We start from the raw sequence: 24,957 nt of genomic DNA on the forward strand, positions 1-24,957 counted from the left end.
TAAGGGTTAGAAACTTAATTGGATAAATCAGGTTAAAAAAAAAAAGAGCTCATACTCAGAATACAGAAGACTTGCATGATTCAGTCACAGAAAGCATAGGCAGGCATTACAGAAACTACTTTCCTTCTTGGCTGCATGGTTTCTCATCTCTTTTTCTGTGCCTGCTCTCTTCTGGGTTTCATTAATTTCTTATCAGTATGAATATGATAGTAAATGTCTACCAGTCCTGAGTATGATTTGGAATCTTTGCTGCCCACCTCTGTTTGGCTTTTTTTCTTTTTACAACATTCCTGAAGAGGTAATCTGATTGGCTTAACTTAAGTGTCTCCCCTGGTGTCTCCCTGGTTCACCTGAGGCAGGTATGTCTGGGTCATGGATATTCTAGGATTGCCCTTCACTGGTAATCAGGCTGTCTAAGAGGGGAGTGTGGGTGCTGAGGAGAGATGACCAGCTCCATAATCTTAATCCCCTATGTTCCCATAGTGCCTGTGTATATCTTTATTATTATATATATATCACAGAATTATACTTGTTTGTTCTTACTAATCTGATTTTGAGGGCAAGGACCATATTTCTTATTCTTTTTTTCTTTCCATATCTCTTACTCTTTTTTTTTTTTAATTTTATTATGTTAGGTTAGTCACCATACAATACATCATTGGTTTTTGATGTGGTGATCCATGATCCATTGTTTTCGTATAACACCCAGTGCTCCATGCAGTACGTGCCCTCCTTAATACCCATCACTGGGCTAACCAATTCCCCCTCCCCCCTCCCCTCTAAAACCCTGTTTGTTTCTCAGAGTCCATAGTCTCTCATGGTTCATCTCTCCCTCCAATTTCCCCCCCTTCATTTTTCCCTTCCTTCTCCTAATGTCCTCCATGCTATTCCTTATGTTCCACAAATAAGTGAAACATATGATAATTGACTTTCTCTGCCTGACTTATTTCACTTAGCATAATCTCCTCCAGTCCCATCCATGTTGATGTAAAAGTTGGGTATTCCTCCTTTCTGATGGCTGAGTAATATTCCGTTGTATAGAGGGACCACATCTTTATCCATTCATCTGTTGAAGGGCATCTCAGCTCTTTCCACAGTTTGGCTATTGTGGACATTGCTGCTATGAACATTGGGGTGCATATGGCCCTTCTTTTCACTACATCTGTGTCTTTGGGGTAAATACGCAGTAGTGCAGTTGCTGGGTCATAGGGTAGCTCTGTTTTTAATTTTTTGAGGAACCTCCATGCTGTTTTCCAAAGTGGCTGTACCAAGTTGCATTCCCACCAGCAGTGTAAGAGGGTCCATATCTCTTATTCTTAATATGGCATAAGGTACAAAATAGGCAGTCAGATATTTTCCAAATACATTTTATAAAGTAGTTGTATTAGAAGTGTTTGGGAATGCTATACATTGTCTGTAACATTTAGTATTATCCGTATTTTAGAAATCTGCTTTGAAACTTGAGTACATACTTTAAAGGTAAGAAATTATAACATTTATAGTTTTATGGCTAACTAGAGGGTCAGTAAAATTAACATTTTAGAATCCAGAGATTTTTGGGGTGCCTGACTGGCTCAGTCGGAAGAGCGTTCAACTTTTGATCTCGGAGTTGTGAGTTCGAGTCCACATAGGGTGTAGAGATCACTTAAATAAAAAAACTTAAACTATTTTTTTTTTAATTAAAAAAAGAATCTAGAAATTTTTGAAGTTAATCACCAGAAATTGACTTGCTCCCTCCCATTTTTTTTAAGATTTTATTTTTATGGGCGCCTGGGTGGCTCAGTTGTTAAGCGTCTGCCTTCAGCTCAGGTCATGGTCCCAAGGTCTTGTGATCGAGCCCCACATCGGGCTCCTTGCTCAGCGGGAAGCCTGCTTCTCCCTCCCCTGCTCCCCCTACTTGTGTTCCCGCTCTCGCTGTGTCTCTCTCTGTCAAATAAATAAAATAAATCTTAAAAAAAAAAAAAAAAAAGATTTTATTTTTAAGTGATCTCTCTACCCAACGTGGGGCTCAAACTCAAAACCTTGATGAGACCAAGAGTCACATGCTCCACTGACCGAGCCAGCCAAGCACCCCACTCCCTCCCATTTTTATTTTTATTTTTTATTTATTTATTTATTTATTTTAAAGATTTAATTTATTTATTTGACAGAGAGAGACAGCGAGAGCAGGAACACAAGCAGGAGGAGTGGGAGAGGGAGAAGCGGGCTTCCTGCCGAGCAGGGAGCCCGATGTGGGACTCGATCCCAGGACCTTGGGATCATGACCTGAGCCGAAGGCTGATGCTTAACGACTGAGCCACTCAGGCGCCCTCCCTCCCATTTTTAAAGCTTCATTTACCCACCCTATTTTCTATGAAGTAAATTGGTTTCTTTCTTTCTTGTTTCTGATAGAGATTGAAGAAACGCCAAGTATTTTTTTTTTTTTAGGATTTTATTTATTTGTCAGAGAGAGAGAGAGACAGAGCACAAGCAGGGGGAGAGGCAAAGGCAGAGGGAGAAGCAGGCTCCCTGCTGAGCAAGGAGCCTGATGTGGGACTTGATCCCAGGACCCCGGGACCATGACCTGAGCTGAAGGCAGCCGCTTAACTGACTGAGCCACCCAGGCGTCCCAACACCAAGTATTTTTATCAGCTGAATCATTTGAATGATACTATTCCCATGCCATTTTGAATTCTGATATTATGACCTAAAAGATCATCTTGCTTAACACATTCCATATTTTAAAAAAAGGAACTAATAGGACAAGTAATTGTCTGATATCATCTCTTGAGTTTTTATTCAGGTATGGTAATTGTTCTGTCATGATTCTGTTTGCTCTTAACCTTGCAGTATAGAAGTGATTTTTTTACTCTTTGACATCCAATAACATGAAAGTTATAAACCAGAAACAAGCAGAGAATCATTAGAGAATCCATGTTGTATAGTATTTTTCTCATAACTACTCCTAAACACTACATAACACTAATTATATAATGGTTATATAGTATATTATTATAGTGCAAATGACTATAATTTGAACTTCTATAAGTTTTCCATTTTTAATTTTTTAGTTCAGAAACTTTTAAGAGTGAGTTGCCAGCAAGATGTCCCATTACCCCAAATACTTTCTTTTCTACAGTAAGACATTTTCCTACAAAACCACAATACATCCCTGAAAATCAATAAATTGATATTGATCTATTGCTACCATCTAATCTGCAAATTACATTTAAGTTTTGCCAGTTGTTCCAATAATGTCCTTTTATAGCAAAAGATTTCTGTCTCGAATTCACATTGCAGTTAGTTGTCATGTCTCACTCATCTTTTTTAATCTGAAATAGTTCATCAGTCTTTCCTTGAGTTTGATGACTTGGGCACCTTAGAAAATTAAAGTCCAGTTGTTTTGAAGAGTTTGCCTCAATTTGGGGTTGTGTAATTTTTTTTTTTTTTTAAGATTTTATTTATTTGCGAGAGAGAGAGAATGAGAGACAGAGAGCATGAGAGGGAGGAGGGTCAGAGGGAGAAGCAGACTCCCTGCTGAGCAGGGAGCCTGATGTGGGACTCAATCCCGATCCCGGGACTCCAGGATCATGACCCGAGCCGAAGGCAGTCGCTTAACCAACTGAGCCACCCAGGCGCCCTGTGTAATATTTTTCATGATTAGATTCAGGTTTATGTATCTTTGACATGACTATCATAGAAGTGATGCTATGTCCCTTCTCATTGCATCCTATTGGAGTACATGATATTGGTTTTCCTTATTTCTGATTTTGTTAACTTGGATCATTTGAGTAAGGTAATATTTGCCAGACTTTTGTAATTAAAATATATTTTAACAGGGGATATTTTGGAGGATATAAATGTCCTGTCTTATCGAATGTTGAATTTCTTTTATATCAGTATGGATTAATGGAATCCAGCTTTATTCAGAATATGATCCATTACTATCATTATTTTGATTCTGAAATTGTTCAGATTTGACCACTTTATGGCCAAATTCGTAACCAAGTCCTTCTTTATTTTGTTGCAAAAGATATTCAAGGCCCATCCTGTACTTGCCCTACCCTAGCCCTGGAGCCAGACAATTCTTGAAGGAGCCCAGGTTCCTTTTGGTGAAGAATGGTATTTAGACATCAAGATCTGGGTGCCTAGCGGGTATATTGCTTTGAGGGTATCAGTGTTCTCAGTAGGCACAGCTAGGGAAATATATGAACATATATGCAGATATATACACACATATTATCATATATACCTTCATATCTCTATTTCTGTACCTTTATATCTCTGTTGAAAGTCGTGGGTTCACACCAGTATCTCGAAATTTCATCTGATTACCAAGATTCATTCTGTACAATTACCGTCACCTATAGTGTGAATTTACCTTTACCCACTACATCCTTGATATATCTTTGTATTCTGTCAATCCCTATGTGTGTATATAATGAATCACCTGTTGCCACCAGGCCCACTCCTTCTCATCACGTAGATGTTCTCCAGCTTGGGCCCTGGTATCCTGTGCTGGACTGGTACCATCTCTATCCCTCACCTCATATGGTTGCCGCCTCCTACTTCCCTCCAGCTACTCTCCATTCCCATGAACAATTTTCTCTCTCTTCCCCAGCAGTGACACTCTGGACTGTCTGCTCCCCAATAGCCTGTCTAAGCTGCTTTTCATAAAGACATCCTTATATATGTTTTTTATGGAGGCTTGGCTTTTGTATTTTAAGTTATAAGAAATGGTTTGCGAGTTAATTTCTCCCATTTTCTTCTGTGCATTGTTCCTTGAAGTGTTCTTCTTTACTATTTTCTTTTTGGCATCTCATATTATGTGTGATTTTATTTGATAGGTCTGTTGAATAATTCTAAAAGTCCTAAAGGGTCTTTCTACACTACTTTTTTTAGAAGTGGTTTACATAAAGTTTCTGTATTGTTGGTAGGCGTAGAATAGCAAGCTATAATAGTTGATATACATAATGTATAGCAAGGCATACCAGCTGGCAAGCACAATATAGCATTAAAAATGTTATTGTCCCATTTCTTACCTTGAGTAAGTCACCCTTTGGGACCCCATTTGTCAAGGTTAGTTAGTTGGGACTAGATCAAGAATATAAGGTACATGATCTGTTCCTTCATCCAGTTTCCTTATCTGAATAGAAACTCATCAGTTTCTGTAGAATTTTGACTATAGGACCAGACCACCAGAAAAGTCTGAAATACCTAAAAGTCATTTGGCTGGAGAAAAGTGTTTTCTTGAGATTTAGAAGCAGTCATTCATCACTTTGTAGTTAAATACATCCTCAGTGAGCTTCTTCTCTACAAGCCTTTAGAATAAAGCACGGGATCTGGGCTTCTGGAAGGGGTTGCTTCCAGGTGGAACATCTACCAGCAGGGTATGCTTGCAGGCATTCTACATGCAGTACTACTGAAGCTCTGCAGCCACTTGGGAGACCTTGGTCCTCTCCATGCCTGCCTCCAGCTTGACCTGCTCCACCAGGCCACCACCGCATGGCACTGGCCCTAGAAGACATGCCAGAGGTGCTGGGCTCCTTAACCTAGTAATTTCATTTCATTTCTAGAAATTCCTTCTGTGAAAATTATTATAGATATTGCACAGAGATTTGTTATCAAGGATATTTGTTGATGATAAAAATCCACTAATAATAGTGGTTTAAGCAAAAAAAAAAAAAAATCCACTAACAGAATTAGTTAAAAATATATCATAACCTGTATGATGGAATACTATATAGCCATTAAAAATGACATCTAGTATTTAATGATATTACTATTTAATGATGTGGCAGAATTTAGGTAATTGTATTTTAAAGAAAGTTGTAACCCTGCTTTTACAATTTGTAAAGCTACATATCTCCATACATTAGTAAGACTGGAATATGTACTCTGTGGGATGTTGAACAATAAATGATGATATTTTAGGTGACTTTTATTTTTTCTTTTTGCTCTTCTGTATTTTTATGGGAGCAAATTTAAAGTTCCTTACTATGTCTTAGTTCAGTGGGTATAATTTAGTTCATTATTATCAGGAAATAACAGTGACCTCCTTCTGAACCCCAAGCTTCTGCCTTAAAGGTTTTTTAGAATTATGTAAGACTGATCATTTATATGGGATACCTAATAGTGGAACTTGCTCTGGCTATGTTGTAACAAAATTCAAAGTATATCAACATTCAAAGTATACCTTAAAGCTTGGGGTTCTAAAATAAAATGCCTTAGAGCAGTGAAATAGAGAAACATTTTGAGGGGAACATGTACATGTTTACACATGGAATTGTCTTAGGAACCTGGAAAGAAGTCTGCACCGCATGCTTGATTAGCTGATGTGAACTCCCTCACAATCCTGGAAGCTTCTTGAGGGCAGGTACCTATCTTAGTTCACCACTACATCGCTAGCATCTGGCAGAGTGCCAAGCCCAAGTGGACACTCAAATATTTGTTGATTGAAAGAAGAAAAGATGAAACTGATGGCACCAGATCATGAGGGCAAGGAAGATAAAGGACTGTTAGAAGAAGAGTTAAGACTGAGATTAGAGAAACCAAAGGACTTTTAAATTTTGTCTAAAACCCTCTTGGGTATTCTTTATGACAGTGATTCTTCTACCAGTATAGGTTTGGATGCTTGCCAAAGAGTGGTGTGGTATATTAACAATTCTCTATAGTCATTGAATTCTCCCAACAACTTAGAGTTTAACAGAGCCTCCTTTCCCTGTGAGCATATTTCCAACCTTGCTGTAAAAGGGAGATAAGCATAGGGGCACCTGGGTGGCTCAGTCAGTTAAGCATCTGCCTTCAGTTCAGGTCATGATCCCAGGCTCCTGGGATGGAGCCCTGCATCAGGCTCCCCGTTCAGCAGGGAGTCTGCTTCTCCCTCTCCCTCTGCACCCCCCTCCCCGACTTGTGTTCTCTCTCAAATAAATAAAATATTTAAAAAAAAAAAGGGGGACATAAACCTAGATGTAGAGGCTTGAGATTCAGTTTAAGGAAGAGATAGCATTTAAGCCTCCTAAAACAAATACCATCATTTATGTCTCAAGGTGCTTCAGCTGTTGTATTTACAACTACCTCAGCTAGGTTTTAGAAAATAGTAATAAGGAATGGGAATTTTTATTGGTTGGCTAGGAAATAGGCTGATGTGTAGGTAAGGAACTTCTTTTGTAGAGAAAGGGGACAGTTGTGGTGGGGGGAGTGGAAAAGATGAGAGAGAAAAAGGTACCACAGGCTGATTCACTCAGAAAGCATTCCTGGAACTCTCAGTTTGGTCCCTGCACTACCTGTCTATTTCATAGTGTGTTAACTTTTATTCTTACCAAAGGAGTTGAAATTATATTTCTGTATTCCCTTCTTCTGCTAGACTAAAAGTCTCTCAGGTGCAGGGACTGTTTTTTCATCTTTATGTCTTGGCATATATTTGGTGTTTAAATGTTTCTTGAACTTAACTGAATTTAAATTTTGCTTTGATTTTTCATAGCAGTATGAACTGCATTTTCTTACTGGTTTTAGAAGAGTTTTTTGAGGTAGACTAAACTTATTTAGTCTTGAACAAGTCTTGATTTGTTCATATCATATGGCTATTTATTCATTCCTTAATATTTAATGAGTAAATGCTGCTGTGAGGTAGGCACTGTTTTAGGTAGTTAACCCAAAGTTAAGTTCCTTGCCCTCATTAAGCTCACATTCTGTGGGTAATGACAGAAGCATAACTTTTATAGATTTCCTTTGGATTACTCTAGTGTTCTTTTCCCTTTTCTCACGGACAGCATGGTAAAGTTGGATGTGAATGGAGGAATAGAACCCTACCAGATAAGTTTTCCTGGAAACCAGGGAAAAAACTTTCTTCTTCCTATCTCCTATACCAAATTACCCATACCTCCAAGACTCAGAACTGTGGCTATTTATACATTTCCCCACAGGAATTGTCCAGTTTTTCTGAGCAAGACATTCTTGATACCACATTTATAAGCAAAATTATGAAAAATAATTTTTTCTCTATGCATCACTGTCTTATTTGAATAAGCATATAGTTACTCTTCACCACTGGATGGAGTTTCAGTGAATGTAAGATGAAGTATTTGCAGAATTATTTATTATTATTTTTTTAGTAATCTCCACACCCAGTGTAGGGCTAGAACTTGTAACCCCGAGATCAAGAGTCGCATGCTCTTCCAACTGAGCCAGCCAGGCACCCCAGCAGAGTTTTTAAAATGGGCCACTGACCTGGATAATTTCAACATGTACTTGTTCTTAAACTAATACCAGCGGCGCATGGGTGGCTTAGTCGGGTAAGCATCCGACTCATCAGCTTCTGATCTCATGGGTCATGAGATCAAGCCCCATGTCCAACTCTGCACTCGGAGTCTGCTTGGATATTGTCTTCCTCTTCACCTTCCCTTTCTCTCTCTGTCAAATATATAAATAAATCTTAAAAAAAAAATCCTAATATCAAATAAATAAGTTATAAGGCTGTGAAGAGGGAGATGCTTATATAGACCAATTATGTTACAGGACAAATAGAATTTTGATGAATTGGGCTGAGAACTTGATCACCTCTGACTATATATTTTAAGAAGTTAAAAACTTTCCAAATAGATGTTCTAAAATGCTACGTCTCCTCTTTTTCATCAGACTTCCAAAGTCAGGAGTTTTACTCTTTTAATAGCTGTCTTTCAACCACAGCTTTAAGGCTGAATTAAATGTTTTTTCTCCTTTTACCCTCTGTGATGGAGTTGGATATATACATACCTATGTTTAAGGCATTCATATGGGTGTTCATATTGTAGGAGCAGTATTACCTCTTATAAAGATTCTTAAGAGTGACAGGGTTTGGATTCTTAAGAGTGACAGGGTTTGGGGTTGGCAGTAGTCCAAAGAGTAAAATTATTCAGGTGTTTTTATTTCCTTTGTTTCAAGTAGTGTTTCAGAACTATTTTTAACAGTGTAAAACCACTTTGTTTTTCAGTATCCTTGCCATGAAAAAGAGGACGTGATAAGTTGTTCAACTTAATGAAATTCAAGTTACATGTGAATTCTGCCAGGTGTGTATGCAGTATTTGGTATGTTTACCAATTTTTCATATTTTAGATCATAAAAATTTTCATAGTTATTTCTTGATAAATATTTCAGTATTTTTTTCGATAATTAAAAAAAAAACTTATCCAGTATATTAGTTTAGCTGCTACTCCTATTATGTCTTTTTTTTTTTTTTAAAGATTTTATTTATTTGAGAGAGAGAGCACAAACAGGGGAAGGGGCAAAGGGAGAGGGAGAAGCAGACTCCCTGCTGAGCAGGGAACCCAACAGCGGGGCTCGATCCCAGGACCCCAAGATCATGACCTGAGCTAAAGGCAGATGCTCAACCAACTGAGCTACCCAGGTGCCCCCATTATGTCTTTAAATTACCAAATAGAACATCAAAACGCACTTAACTATGACAAACATAAACATATTTTAGGGTTTGATTTCTAGAGTTCCGAATAATACTAGTCCCATGAGATGTTCTATGAAAAAGCATTTTGAATAGCAAATGGATGTGTCAAAAATGCCATATTCTAGGTGCTCCTCTAGTCATTTCACTTGAACATATTAAAGGCTCTGAAAAGTCCTATAAAAGAAAATGTACTCCAGCATTTCCCAAAACTGATTACATACCTTTTTTCTATAATAACTATTGTCATCCCTGTTGAAGATGCTTTGGGAAACATTGCTTTGAATGGTTAACAAGCTAATGTTGAAAAAGGAACAATGTTTCCAGATTTTTAATTGAGCCAAATACAGTTGTTATATATAATTTCTAGAAAGAAAGCCAAGATAAAATTTAAAACCTACAAGTTGTTGGAAAGAATGATTGGGAACTTTAAGTCTAAATCAAATATAGGAAAATAATCTTTACTCACAAATTTCTTTTTATAGTTATTTTGTTCAAATCAGGATCCAAAAAGGATTTACATTTCGTTAGTATGTTTATTTTTTTAAAAGATTTTATTTATTTATTTGAGAGAGAGAGAGAGAGAGAGAGTGAGCACATGAGTGACAGGGAGGGGCAGAGGGAGAGGGAGAGCAGATATCCCTGCAGAGCAGGGAGCCCAATGCAGGACTCAATCCCAGGACCCTGGAATCATGACCTGAGCCTAAGGCAGCCCCTTAACCAACTGAGCCACCCAGGCACCCCTGGTTAGTATGTTTATTAAATCTCCTTTAATCTATAACAGTTTCCACCTGCTCTTCTCTTTTTTAGTTCTCCATTACATTTATTTGTTGAAGTGACCAGGTCTTTGTCATAGAATTTGGCTGATTGCTTCCAGATAGTGTTGACAGGTTTCTCCTGTATTTCCTGTAGCTGAATCTAGAGATGCTTGATTAAGTTCAGGTTTGAATCCCCATACTGTCCACACACAAACACACACACGCGCGCGTGCGCGCACACCCCACTACCCCACCACCTCACCCCCGCCCAAGAATACTTCTCATGCTTTCTATTGTGTCATATCAGGTGGCACATAATGTCTAATTGTCCCACTCTTAGTGATGTTAATTTTAAGATTGACCTGTGAGTTCATTATAAAGCTCCCGTCACCTTTTTTTCGTAATGGTTTTATCATGTGACCTAGATCCATTATTTCATTGGACATTAAAGTGGTGATTTTCCAATTATTTCATTCTTTATTCACTTAAACTATTGAACAGGAAAGATTTAGCCTGATAGACCCAAGGTTCCTAACCCTTTTTTTTCTGTAGTTTAAAATCTGCATGTTACATGTATTTGTCTACTCATTATAAAAAGATGGAAGGGAAATAGAGCTAAAATGTCAGTAAAAGTATTTTATTTCACACTGAAATAGAAAAAGTAATAAGCTTAGTGAAAATCATATAATATTACATTTAAAATTATTCTTTATTTAAAAATCTGTACTGTCAGGGCGCGGTGGCTCAGTTGGTTAAGTGTCTGCCTGTTCAGCTCAGGTCATGATCCCAGGTTCCTCGGATCGAGTCCCACATCGGGCTCCTGGCTCGGCGGGGAGTCTGCTTCTCTTTCTGCCCTTCCCCCTGCTGGTGCGCACGCTCGCTCGCTCTCTCTTTCTCTCTCTCTCAAAAATAAATGATCTTTAAAAACAAATAAATAAAAATCTGTACTATAAAACACTAAGCCATTGCTTAATGTTTTATTATAGGCAGTACAAGGACCTGTGGAATATGAGTGATGACAAACCCTTTCTATGCACTGCCCCTGGATGTGGCCAGGTAATATATAAATTACTTTAAATTATTTTGTATGTTCATATTTATTAAAACATTGATGAAAGTTTATGTTGTCATTAAAAGGATTCTCCTACAATTTTTTGTAAAATTTTGGAGTTAGAATGTAAATAACCCAGAAAAATTTTGGGAAGAAATTTTTTTTCCTCAGTAGTATATTTGAGTTTTTAAAAACACAATCTAATATGGAAAAAAAAAGTTAGAAGTCTTGTAATGGAAAGGTGAATACCTAGACAAAATCCAGGGCTTAATAGTATCTTCATTTGACCATTATTGGTTGAAAATAATTGTAAATTGCTTAATTGGAAATCAAATATACATTATCTTGTTTGAAAATTATATTACTTGCTGAACTCTTATGAAATTAACTAATATTTACCTCTGACAGTGTCACTAATGCATTAATGTTCTTAATGTACCTAAGTCTAACATCTTCAGAGCATGTATGAAAGCATTTTCAGAAAATAATCTTTCTACATTGTATCAAAAAATAATATTTCAGTGTTTTTAACAGGCCATTAAATTATTAATCTGTTGCTGTTATAATAATTCTAACTTTAAAATAACTATAGACACAAGAAATGAAAGCATAAATTTAATGTGTAGCCAAATTACAGAGTACTTAAATATACAAACTATAAATCATAAATAAGCATTAGTGTTTCATTGGTTCTTACTTGTTTTCTTTAGTTGATGTTTTAAATTGAGGTATAAGTGATATACTGCACATACTTACACAATTTCATGTTTTAATGTATATATGCTCATAAAACCATCACCATAATTAAGATAGAGAACATACTCCTCACCCCAAAAGTTTTGTCATGCCCAGTTGTTACTGCTCCTGCCTTTGTAAAACACTACTCTGCCATATGTCCCTATAGATTAGTTTGCATTTTCTAGAATTTTATGTAGAGTCATATGGTATGTACTTTTGTCTGGCACTTTTTGTTCCTTATAATTAATTTGCGATTTCCCCATGTTATGTGACCAATAGTTAATTCCTTTTCATTGAGGAGTAATATTTCATTATTATGCAGTTGTGGACATTTGGCTTATTTCCAATTTTTACTTATTACAGATAAAGCTGGTATAATTGTGTACAAGTCTTTGGTATGGATGCATGCTTTCTTTTCTCTTGGGTAAATGCATAGGAATGAAATGATGCGATCATATGTTAGATATATATTTACTTTTGAAGAAATTGCCAAGCTGTTTTCCAAAATGGATGCACTTTCCACCAGGAGTGTATGAGTCTTGTGCCATTTCTTTGCCTACATTTGGTGTTGGCAGTCTTCTAATTTTAGCCATTTTCCTTGTGTGTATAGTGATATGTCATGTGGTTTTAAATTGCATTTCTTTGATGAAAAGATGAGCACTTGTTCATGTGCTTATTGGCCATTTGCATTATTTTTTGTGACATATCTCTTCAAATCTTTTGCTGTTTTTAAAAGTCAGGTTGTCTTTCTTTTAATTATTAACTTGTAAGAGTTCTTTATATATCCTGGATACCAGTCCATTGTCAAATAGTTTCTCCAAGTCTGTGGTTTGCATCTCAATTTTCGTGATAAAAGCTTTTGATCCACAGATCTAATTTTAATGAAGTCTAATGTATTAATTTTTTCTCTTTTATGGTTGTTGCTTTCTGTGAGTTGTCTAAGAAATCTTTGCCTACCTTTAAGTCACAAAGGCATTATTCTCCTTTGTTTTTCCTGAAAGCTTGTTTTTCATTTAGGCCTCTGTTTCATCTTGAATTCATTTTTCCACATGGTTTTTCAGATACTCGAACATCATTTGTTGAAAAGATTTTTCTTTCTCCATTAATTTGCTTCAGCTCCTTTATTGAAAATCAAATTATGGTATAAGTGTAGGTCTATTTCTGAGCTTTCTACTCTGTTCCTTTCATCAGTCTGTCAACTTTTATGCTAGTACCACAATGTCTTGATTACTCTAGCTTTACAGTAATGCTTCTAGTCAGGTAAGGTAAGTTCACCAGTTTAGTTCTCCTTTTTGAGATTGTTCTGGATAGTCTTTTAATTTTAGTCATTATGGTGAGGATGTAGTGGTATCTCATTATGATCTTAATTTTCATGATATATATCTAAAGATGTTGAACCAGGGTAAAGATAGGAAGTTACAGGGTTGGTGCTACTTAGATAGGTTTGTCAGGGAATGCCTCTCTGATAAGGTGACATTTGAATTAAGACATGAAAATGTAGGAGCAGAGCTCTGGAGGAAGTTTTTCAAACTGAAGGAACAACAAATATAAAGTTTCTAAGGAGGGAATGGGTTTGGGTGTATTTAAAAACAGAAAGACGACTATTGTGGCTGGAGCATATAGTGACCAACAAGGATAAGAGTAAGAGATTCTGTCAGGTAGAATAAAATAGTCCATACCCTGTAGGGCTTTGTAGACTGTGATAAAGTGTTTGGGCTTTATTCACAGAGCAATGAAAGCCATTACTGAGCTAAGAGTGGAAACGGGGAGTAGAGACTGACAGCTGTCAGGTGAGAGATAATGGTGGCTTTGTCTAGGTGCTAATAGTGGACAATACAGAGAAATAGACTCATTTGACATATATTTTGGAGATATATTAGATACTCATTTTTCTATAAATTCAAGAAAGCTAAAAAAACTACACTTCCCAGAATTTTTTGTGAATAGTATTTCCTAAGAAATCGAAAGTTCAAATAAGAATTGATTTTAGAAGCACCAATTTGGTGGTGGTGGTACAAGTTATTTTTTTGTCGTAAGTATTAATATTATTCCAAATTTGAATTTTAGCTTTAATGCACTTAAATTTAAATTTTCAAATTTTAAATTTTTTAAAATACATTTTGTTGATAATGTTATTTTGAAGAGAGACCTATAGAAATCAATGCAAAGAATTTTAACTGTTTTTTCTTGCTATTAAAAAATGTTTTTATGTGCCTCAGTCACTATTAGGTATTTCACAGAAAGAGTTCTGTTAATCACATTTGTTTTAAAGTAATGTTCCATTGAATTTGGTGAAAGAGACAAAGTGTGATAATTTAGTGAAAGATTAATTTAACATTGGAACTCTTCTATTTTATGTGTTAATATCTTTGCTTTTGGTGATGCTTTCATTGAAAATTATTTCTTACATAGAATGTTTATACATTATAAGCTGTTTTACAAAGGAGATAAAGATTCATTTTATTTAGTCTAAAGTTTCACTGGACATGTGTAAATGTGTGTGTGTGTAACTTCCTGATGTTGAATAGATTCCTTCAAACTAGTAAAAGAAGCAGTAAAATGAGCTATTGGCTTTATGGCTTTATAACTTAGTTGTACCTATTTAATCTGTTAAATAGGAAAAAGATCTATATCATGGATGTGAATGCATGTATTAAATGCAGAATGACTGACTTCTTAGGAAGTTAGTTCTGGTGAGTGTTCAAGCCTTAGAAACACAGATCTCTCAGATATCAGAGCTTCAATTCATTATAAAAGCAATTGGTTTACCTCCCTTCCATCTGTCAGGTTACCCTTTTTTTTTTAACTTTATAAGAGAGATGGTTATCCATCCTACCTTTCTTGACTGCCTTTCCCATTGTTGACTCAGCTGTATGCTCAAAGTCTTGTTGTTTAACAAAATACTGTGTATTTTGCATTGGAGTTGTGCTGTAAATTGCCTGGAAGAAAGAAATTATGAATTTAATATGTTTAATATATTGTTATTACTACTAGTATCATTATTTTTCTACAAAACTTATTTTTTAAAATAAACTTTTTAATTTGGCTCAGAAAGCAATTCAAATAGATTCTGCAAAAATTTTATCTTAGCATATAGTAGTAGCTATTTTATAAGTATTTGTTGAAAAAGTTTATTTCATTCATTCATATATATATCTGTATATATATATATGTATATGTATATCTTTTCCTGGTGACTGCCTTTTGACAAGATGGCCTTTGACGTTTTTTGTTTTTTTTTTTTAAGTTTCTTGTTAGAGGTAAATAAATTATTTCAAGTGATAGCTAAGGTTAAACTCATCTATTATCAAGTGCCAGTTTCAGTGTATTTTATCCAAGTACATCAATAATATCATATGATCAAAAATCTCTTAATAAATAGCATTTTGGTAAATTTGATCTATAGATCATATATTAAACTTTGTAAATTCATATTTCTTGCATTCACCCTTTTAATATTCATATGATCTTGAATGTTTTTTTAGGGCCCTTTTAGCTGTTCCTTTTCACTGAGGATCAATCTTGGTACAATTTTCACATTTTGTACAATTCTATATCTGGTTCCTCTTTGATTTGGATATTTGTGGTCAAACCAATCCAAGCAGAGAATAGTTGTAGAATAAATTCCTAGGAGATAACTTTCCAGGTTCTTATCTGTTAATTATGACCTCTACCAAAATGTGTTTATTCACAAGTGTTTAATTATTACCTTCATGGAGAAACTACATTGTTAGGTTCTTTAGATGTAAAGTGAATCCTGCTTTAAGATACTTTTAGTGTGGAAATACACGTATATTTAAAACTCTAATGGAAAATAATGAAATAATGCCTACATTATTCTATAAACTCTACACATATGTTCATTCTCCAAGAGCTGTTATTCAGCAGTCTATTAAAAGACAACTACTACTTCCTCCAAATTTGGGAAGGATTCTTGTAATGATAAAGCAATAGAAAGCTAGTACTTGGTTGGGAAAGAGCTGGATTATTTTTAAATGAACTGCTTTGTTATCATATTGGTTGTTCTTTCTTTGCTGGATTATAAGAAGCATTTTTTAAAATATGGTAACATAAAGAACCTGATTTACTTAATTTGTCCAGGAGTAATATTTCTATAAGAGAAGGAATCTCTTTGGTGTTTTTTTAAAGATTATTTATTTTAAAGCACACGCACAAGCTGGGGGAGGGGTGGGGGAGAGAAAGAGAATCTCAAGCAGACTCCCCGCTGAGCATGAGCCAACCCCACCCCAATGACTCGAGGCTCAATCTCACGACCTTGAGATCATGACCTGAGTTGAAATCAAGAGTCGGATGCTTAACCGAATGAGCCACCCAGGCACCCCAGGAATCCCATTTGGATAGTTTAGGGGAACCAAGTTCAAATATACATAATTTTAACATCCCTATTTATAAGGATGTAGAGTTAGAGAGTTTATATCTTAATTTGGCATTATAATTATTGCTCTGAAATAAAATGTAAGTGCTCCTTATTTTCAGTTATAATTGCTGCTTGATAAGGAGCATCTTCATAAAGGTTGATGTCAGACATTATTTTAAAATGAACTGCTTTGTTGTATTGGTTGCTATTTCTTTGCTGGATTATAAAAAAAAGCATTTTTTTTTAATGTGGTAACATAAAGAACCTAATTTACTACTTAATTTGTCCAGGAGTAATATTTTTATAAGAGAATTCTCATTTTAAAAGTGGTAAGTAACCTGAAGTCTGTGTAAATACAGTACTTTCTTCAAAAGTCACTGAACCATGGAATACATAGTTCTATGATATGGCAAAAAAAAACAATAGTGGTCTATTTTTAGTGTCCAAATGAAATTTATATGAAGTTTCTTTGCTTCAGGTTTAATTTTTAAATGCTCTCAAATGATTTATGTGACTTATTAATACATCAGTATTGCTTATTCTTGGGTAATGGGTTTTCTATAATTATTTGAAGTCTTGTATGTTTATACTAACAGTAGATTCTTTTATAGTTAACAAACTGTTTCATTGTTAATGGTGGTTTTACATGTTGTGGAAATGAATTTCCTTATCATTTTACTTATTTGATCAAATTGAAAATCTTAACTATATTTTAAAACTTTTTGCCACAGCGTTTTACCAACGAGGATCATTTGGCTGTCCATAAACATAAACATGAGATGACACTGAAATTTGGTCCAGCACGTAATGACAGTGTCATTGTGGCTGGTTAGTATATGCTTTTATTAATAGCTTATATACATATTTCACCTGGAATGTGCACAATTTTTGTGTATTCTCTGTAAATAATATAGTCTGGTGATACTCCAATTACTTCATTTACAGTAAATGTTGGCAACATGTATTTTACCCATTACATTTCCATGTTTACTTCTGACCATTCATTTCACTTTTCTGTGTGGTTTTCAAATGTAGATTTCAGTGTTTTGTGGAAGTTAATTAGAACCCCGGGAGCATTTATAGCATCTCCAAAGTTTACATTTAATTGATAATTGAACTAATGTGATGTTTAGTCAATGTTTCTTTTAGCTTTTTACACCTGGTTTGCAGTGCTGTGGGAAGAGAGGAAATGATCAAGCTCCTCCTGTTGGAGAAAGATCAATTAGCAGACTTGTTCACTAGAATTTTGTTGATATTTCTTTTGGGACTAAAACATCTGTGTTAGTAAAAATACTCTCAGTAAAGGGGCCTAAATTCAGTCAATGCTTTTTGTGTGTGTTTTGATCCTGTGAACATACAGTATCACATAAGCAGATGATTATCTTTCACAGTATGTGAAAAGAGAAAATTTCGTGCATTGTTTTATTGTCCTTTCATGCTGTATTAGCTGCCCCTTTTTTGGTATTTAAATATATATGTACACACATCTATGTATATGGACACACACATAATATGCATAGTTTTACTGCATTTTGTATATTTTATAAGTATTGTTATAAGAAAAGAAAGTTTTATATAAAAAATATATTTATATAAATTTCAGACCCTTTTGTGTCATAACCACAGAGTCACATAAGTATTCAAAATCAACCCTAAATTATTATTTTCTCTTTTGAAGTTTGGGTTATACTATTTGTCAGTCTGGAATTAATCCTGAAATCTGAATATTATTAGTATTTTGAAATTATTACCCAACATACAGATTAAATTATCATATGCAAGCCTTTATAGTGATAATGAGGCAGATGGTTTTTCCTGTACTTTCAGTATCATAATTTTTGTAATGAAAAAATTTGAGTTAACAAAAAGTTGGTAATTTGTCAAAAACTACTTAGGAAAAATGAAAGAGCATGTTGAGCATTTCTTTAGTTCCATAAGTAAAAGGAAGCAGAGAAGAGTGAGGTATGCACTTCTTTAGAATATTGTACATCAGATATTAAGAGCTGGAACCCAAAAAAGTAGTCAGACAAAGTAACAACAACCTGGACAGTTCACTCTCCTAGGGATATAAATAAGGTCTTTGCTTGTCTGAAATTTATTGCCCTAGACCAACATCTGTAACTTTTCAACTCAAAAATGTTTTGAGATTGGTTTCTAGAAATTTCCTGTTGGTTTACCTTTATTGTAGTAGAAAAACAGAACACATTCAAACACAGCACTTAACCATTTTTTTACTAACATGTTGAAATTAGTAGTTTAGCATTACTGTATAAGTATGATGCATGATGTGTGTGGTATATATTTGATGATCAATAGCCATAAGCCACTGCATGTTTAAACAATTGTGCCTGTATTGACTTTCCTTTTCTCACACCTGATCATTTTGGTAATCACTGATAACAATGTTTTATGCATATGCATTTTATTTGTAAGACTTTTCTCCTCTCCCTTTACCACACATTAGGAGCCTTTTGTTGAGCTGAGATAGACAAACCCTTTCATTATGAACAGAGGAGACAAATTTATATTCACTTTACTAATTCACCTATAATGGACTTAAGCTGATATGTGTACTCTGAGCCCTTGCTGTAGTAAATTTCAGAAGTCTTTTGAGGGTTTAGTGAGTATGTCTGTTGTAGACTAATAGGTAAAATGATGACACAAGAGAGTCCCTTTAGTAATTTAGATAATACTAGTCGTGTTTGAGATAGGCTTACATTATAGCTAATGTGTATGACATATAGGTCATTTTGGTGTTAAATATATTTATATGTAGTAAGCATATTAGTACTCGAGATACATGTGGGGCAAAGATGAAATAATAAGTAATGCCAGTTCTGGGGACACAATATTTAACAAATATATGAATTTTAATTTTATAAAATCTTAAACCAGGAGTCATCCTTATACTTTTATTTAGCTTAGACTAGATTCCTGATAAAACCTATAACTTGATGCCCTAAAATACATAAAATGTGAATAGAATTTCAGTGTGCCACCAGCTCTGATCAATATGAATAAATAGCCTGGCAAATAATAAGACAAATAGGCAAAATCCATAAGTATACTATTTTTCATTCAACATGGACCTTAACTAGTATTTATTCCATAACCAGTACATGTGTTAATGTACATAGCATGAGTACATAGTCAAGTATAGTTAAAATATTTCACGTTGTGAGAAAGTAGAGTTGACTGTTCCTCTACTGCCTAGAGATTAAGGTAGAACATTCCATAAATATGTAACTTATATAGCCCCTTGTTCCAGGCTTGAAAAATGCATTAAAATCGAAAATTGGCTTCTGTGGATAGTGATAAAGGAGGGTTTTGTTTGGTTTGGTTTTGTTTTAGGGCTCTTATTTTAACCTTCTTTTTCTTCCTTGTAGTATTTTGGTCTACCTACTAAAAATTCTGTTTTATCTTGAGCTTGCTTTCGTAATAGATTATGAACACTAGTGGAAGGTCCAAGCTAGAGTGAATGAATATACATGCTCTTGTCCTAGTTTTCCCCAAACTGCATGTATTTTAAACAATCATAATTTTTAATAATGTAAATTTTTTAAAATTCTTACTGCTTTAAATAATGATAATAGTTGATCTCTGAGTAGAAGATGCTTATGTCATTCTACTAAGAGAGAAGGTCTGGACTAAGGAACAAGAAGGACTTTTTTCTCATACTTTTATGGTTCATAAAGTTGGAGGAAATATCTTGAACTGCAACAAAAACTTAACCAAATTTTGTTTGCTTTAAAGGAAGAGGTCTTTCCAAAGAGAGAATTAACAGCTGACTGAACCAATCCTGCTAATTTGTTAACTTACTAGCTATATTTCAGGGTCCTGTATGATATTTAAATCTATGGGATTGCTTCTTGACATTTATTTCAGATCAGACCCCAACACCAACAAGATTCTTGAAAAACTGTGAAGAAGTGGGTTTGTTTAATGAGTTGGCAAGTCCATTTGAGAATGAATTCAAGAAAGCCTCGGAAGACGACATTAAAAAAGTATGTTATTAACCATGAAATTAAGAGTATTTCTAACAAAACAATAGTCATAGCTTACACTTCTTGCTTTCTTATTTTAGATACACTGGCACATTTTGAACTTCTGACATTTTCTTTAACGTTTGTATTTTAGATGCCTCTAGATTTATCCCCTCTTGCAACACCCATCATAAGAAGCAAAATTGAGGAGCCCTCTGTTGTAGAAACAACTCACCAGGATAGTCCTTTACCTCACCCAGAGTCTACTACCAGTGATGAAAAGGTTAGAAATTTATATTTTTGGGAGAAACACAAAACTTAGTGTAAAAAAAAACAGTACCCCAAGTAAAGTTTAATATTTGATTTACCTAAAATGTTAATGTAATAAGTTGTACATAATTGAGTATCAGGTTGTAATAGTCTTATATGTGAAAGCCTGTGAATACTCCTAGAAATTTCAGGGAAAGAAGCTGTCACCTTTAAAGATAATTGGCTCTTTATTACACACAGAAAAATTACAGGGGAGAACAGCAGTCATTTTAGATAAAACTTATTTTTTTTAAGGCTGCATAAATTTATAAAGTGAATTTAATTTTTCTGGGTTTTGCTATTTTATCCTTTGCCGCTTTTATATAGTGACAGCTTTTTCTTTACAACTAAAAATTGCTTGAACCAAGGTTATTTAGGCTTTTTAAGGGCTACATGAATAGTTATTCATTCTTGGCAATGGGTCTTTGGTACTACCAACTAAGATGATGATGATACTGTCTTAGTACAAGCCTTTTGTAGGTGGTTTAGGGCCTCATTCCTGGATCTTGAATACCTTGGTAACTTGGGAACCCCCTGGGCTATATAGTGTGTGTTGAGTAACCATTATTGTGGTTCTTTTTTTTTTTTTTTTAAGAGATGGGGAGAGAGAGAGAGAGGGAGAGAGGTGGGGAGGGCCAGAGGGAGAAGGAGACAGAGAATCTTAAGCAGGCTGCACGCCCAGCGCGGAGCCTGACACGGGGCTCAATCTCAAAACCCTGAGATCATGACCTGTGCTGAAATCTAAGAGTTGGATGCTTAACCACCCAGGTGCCCCATGGGTATTTCTTGATCACTTTTTATTCATAAGCACTTATAATGAACAAATATGTGGCACAATGAAGAGGCACTGACAATGTCTTTTTCTAGATTATGTTATTCTAAAACCATAAATGAATTAATGGACTTCTGTCATGGCAAAGAATTTAGAAGTAAGGCAGAAAAAGTAACTTCATACTTAGGAATACATATTAATGCTTTGACCTTAGATGTTTTGAAGGTTTTTTTCCTCATTTCCTAATTATAAAAGTGAGTCTCATTATAAAAAATATGAGGAAGACAACCAAAATCACCTCTTAGCCCATAATTGAGTGGTAAGAATTACTAATATTATGAAACATTTTTCATAGATATATGCATGCATTTATACAAATATCCATATATAAGTGAATAATTAGAAGGATGGATGGATACAAAGAAAAAGTCAAAGAAAGAGCCTAGTTTACTTTTTATTTTTTTTTAAAGATTTTATTTATTTATTTGTTTGTTTTATTTTATTTTTGGGAGAGACAGGGCACAAGGGGGGGGGAGGGGGAGAGGGAGAAGCAGACTCTCTGCTGAGCAGGGAGCCTGATGTGGGGCTCGATCCCAGGACCCTGGGATCATGACCTGAGCCGAAGGCAGACCCTTAACTGACTGAGCCACCCAGGCACCCCTACTTTTTAATTTAAAACAAATATTTAAACAATTTTTTTAAGTAAGCTCTACACCCAACATGGGGCTTGAACTCACAACCCCAAAATCAAGAGTCGCATACTCTACCAACTAAAGCAGGCAGGTGCCCCAATCCTAGTTCACTTTTATATTGTGCTTTAGACATTCAGCATTAATGAACACTTTGCCATGTCATTAGAAAATTTCCAAAATACTAATTTTTAATGGTTGTACTTTATCATTATCTTAATGTATCTAATTATCCTGTTCTTTTTGGACAAAAAGATTATTTCCACATTATCACAGTTATAGGAAATGCTGTTAACTCTATGATATAAATATCTTTTTTTCTAAAGAGCTTTCTAGTCCCATTACACTCAACAGTTTTTCCCTCTTCACTGCTGCTTTAGCATCTTTCAAGGGTAATCCTTCTTCCTGCATTCCTGTCTTTAGCCTCCCCGTGGGCAGGGCATAGTCACACCAAGTTATAAAAGTCTGTTCTGGGCTTCCTTCACTTCTTTTTCTCACTTTTCTTCATACGTGATCTCATCTATACTCATAACTTTAAAAACCAACTAAATGCTGATGATTCTCAAACTTACATCAACCAAGATATCTCCTGAATTTCCATATTCATCTCCAACTCCCATTGTGACATTTCCCTTTCTGTATCTAATAACCATCTTAAACTTAATATATCTAAGTCAGAGCTCTTGATTCTTTCCCTATCTTGTAAATTTTCCTTTTTTTTTTAATTTTTTTTAATTAATGTATTATTTGTTTCAGGGGTACAGGTCTGTGATTCATCAGTCTTACACAATTCACAGCGCTCACCATAGTGCATACCCTCCCCAGTGTCCCATCACCCAGCCACCCCATCCCTCCCACCCCCCACCACTCCAGCAACCCTCAGTTTGTTTCCTGAGATTAAGAGTCTCTTATGGTTTGTCTCCCTACCTGGTTTCATCTTGTTTCATTTTTCCCTCCTTTCCCCTATGAGGCTCATATATCATATACCCCTATGTGCCATTATATCAAGTGCCCTCCTATTGCATCACCAAACTACCCCATTCTCCCACCTACCACCCCTCCAACAACCCTCAGTTTGTTTCCCATGATTAATTGTCTCTTATGGTTTGTCTCCTCTGATTTCATCTTGTTTTATTTTTCCCTCCCTTCTCCTATGATCCTCTGTTTTGTTTCTTAAATTCCACATACCAGTGAGATCATATGATACTTGTCTTTTTCTGATTGACTTAACTTCACTTAGCATAATACCCTCTAATTCCATCCAAGTTGTTGCAAATGGCAAGATTTCGGTTTTCTTTTTGATGGCTGCATAATATTCCATTGTGTATATGTATATATACATATACACAATGTGTGTATATATACATATACACAATGTGTGTGTGTGTATATATATATATATATATATATGAAGGTTTTTTTCCTCATTTCCTAATTATAAAAGTGAGTCTCATTATAAAAAATATGAGGAAGACAACCAAAATCACCTCTTAGCCCATAATTGAGTGATAAGAATTGGCAAGATATATATATATATATATATATATATATACACACACATCTGTTGATGGACATCTAGGCTCTTTCCATAGTTTGGCTATTGTGGACATTGCTGCTATAAACATTGGGGTGCACGTGCCCCTTTGGATCACTACATTTGTATCTTTGGGGTAAATACCCAGTAGTGCAATTGCTGGGTCATAGGGTAGCTCTATTTTCAACTTTTTGAGGAAACTCCATACTGTTTCCCAGAGTGGCTACACCAGCTTGCATTCCCACCAACAGTGTAAGAGGCGTCCCCTTTCTCCACATCCTCACCAACATCTGTCATTTCCTGACTTGTTAATTTTAGCCATTCTGACTGGTGTGAGGTGGTATCTTATTGAGGTTTTGATTTGTATTTCCCTGATGCCGAGTGATTTGGAGCACTTTTTCATGTGTCTGTTGGCTATTTGGTTGTCTTCTTTGAAGAAATGTCTGTTCATGTCTTCTGCCCTTTTCTTGATTGGATTATTTGTTCTTTGGTTGTTGAGTTTAATAAGTTCTTTAAAGAATTTGGATACTAGCCTTTTATCTGTTATGTCATTTGCAAATATCTTCTCCCATTCTGTCAGTTGTCTTTTGGTTTTGTTGACTGTTTCCTTTGCTGTGCAAAAGCTTTTTAATCTTGATGAAGTCCCAATAGTTCATTTTTGCCCTTGCTTCCCTTGCCTTTAGCAATGTGTGTAGGGAGAAGTTGCTGCAGCTGAGGTCAAAGAGGTTGCTGCCTGTGTTCTCCTCAAGGATTTTGATGGACTCCTGTCTCACATTGAGGTCTTTCATCCATTTTGAGTCTCTTTTTGTGTGTGGTGTAAGGAAATGATCCAGTTTTCATTCTTCTGCATGTGGCTGTCCAATTTTCCCAACACCATTTGTTGAAGAGACTGTATTTTTTCCATTGGACATTCTTTCCTGCTTTGTCGAAGATTAGTTGACCCTAGAGTTGAGGGTCCATTTCTGGGCTCTCTATTCTGTTCCATTGATCTATGTGTCTGCTTTTGTGCCAGTACCATACTGTCTTGATGATGACAGCTTTGTAATAGAGCTTGAAGTCCGGAATTGTGATGCCACCGGCTTTGCTTTTCTTTTTCAACATTCCTCTGGCTTATTCAGGGTCTTTTCTGGTTCCATACAAATTTTAGGATTATTTATTCCATTTCTTTGAAAAAAGTTGATGGTATTTTGATAGGGATTGCATTAAATGTGTAGATTGCTCTAGGTAGGATTGACATCTTCACAATATTTGTTCTTCCAATCCATGAGCATGGAACGTTTTTCCATTTCTTTGTGTCTTCCTCAATTTCTTTCATGAGTATTTTATAGTT

General features: G+C 35.3%; 1 protein-coding gene across 5 annotated transcripts in view; it reads left to right on the forward strand.

Moving 5' to 3' along the window:
• ATF2 (activating transcription factor 2) overlaps positions 1-24,957 on the forward strand; it is an 86,828-nt gene that overhangs the window by 18,891 nt on the left and 42,980 nt on the right. For 4 of the 5 annotated variants that reach the window (XM_032407672.1, XM_032407690.1, XM_032407706.1 and 1 more), the window contains 5 exons: positions 8,951-9,026; positions 11,160-11,229; positions 17,072-17,168; positions 20,226-20,344; positions 20,478-20,606. In XM_032407672.1, coding sequence (XP_032263563.1) covers positions 8,995-9,026; positions 11,160-11,229; positions 17,072-17,168; positions 20,226-20,344; positions 20,478-20,606 — 447 coding nt within the window. In that variant the 5' untranslated portion in view covers positions 8,951-8,994. The remainder of the gene's footprint in view (positions 1-8,950; positions 9,027-11,159; positions 11,230-17,071; positions 17,169-20,225; positions 20,345-20,477; positions 20,607-24,957) is intronic. The other variant, XM_032407699.1, reaches the window with a different exon arrangement.

The sequence above is a fragment of the Phoca vitulina genome, unplaced genomic scaffold (assembly GCF_004348235.1).
Source record: "Phoca vitulina isolate PV1807 unplaced genomic scaffold, GSC_HSeal_1.0 scaffold1, whole genome shotgun sequence".
NCBI classification, from domain to species: Eukaryota; Metazoa; Chordata; class Mammalia; order Carnivora; family Phocidae; genus Phoca; species Phoca vitulina.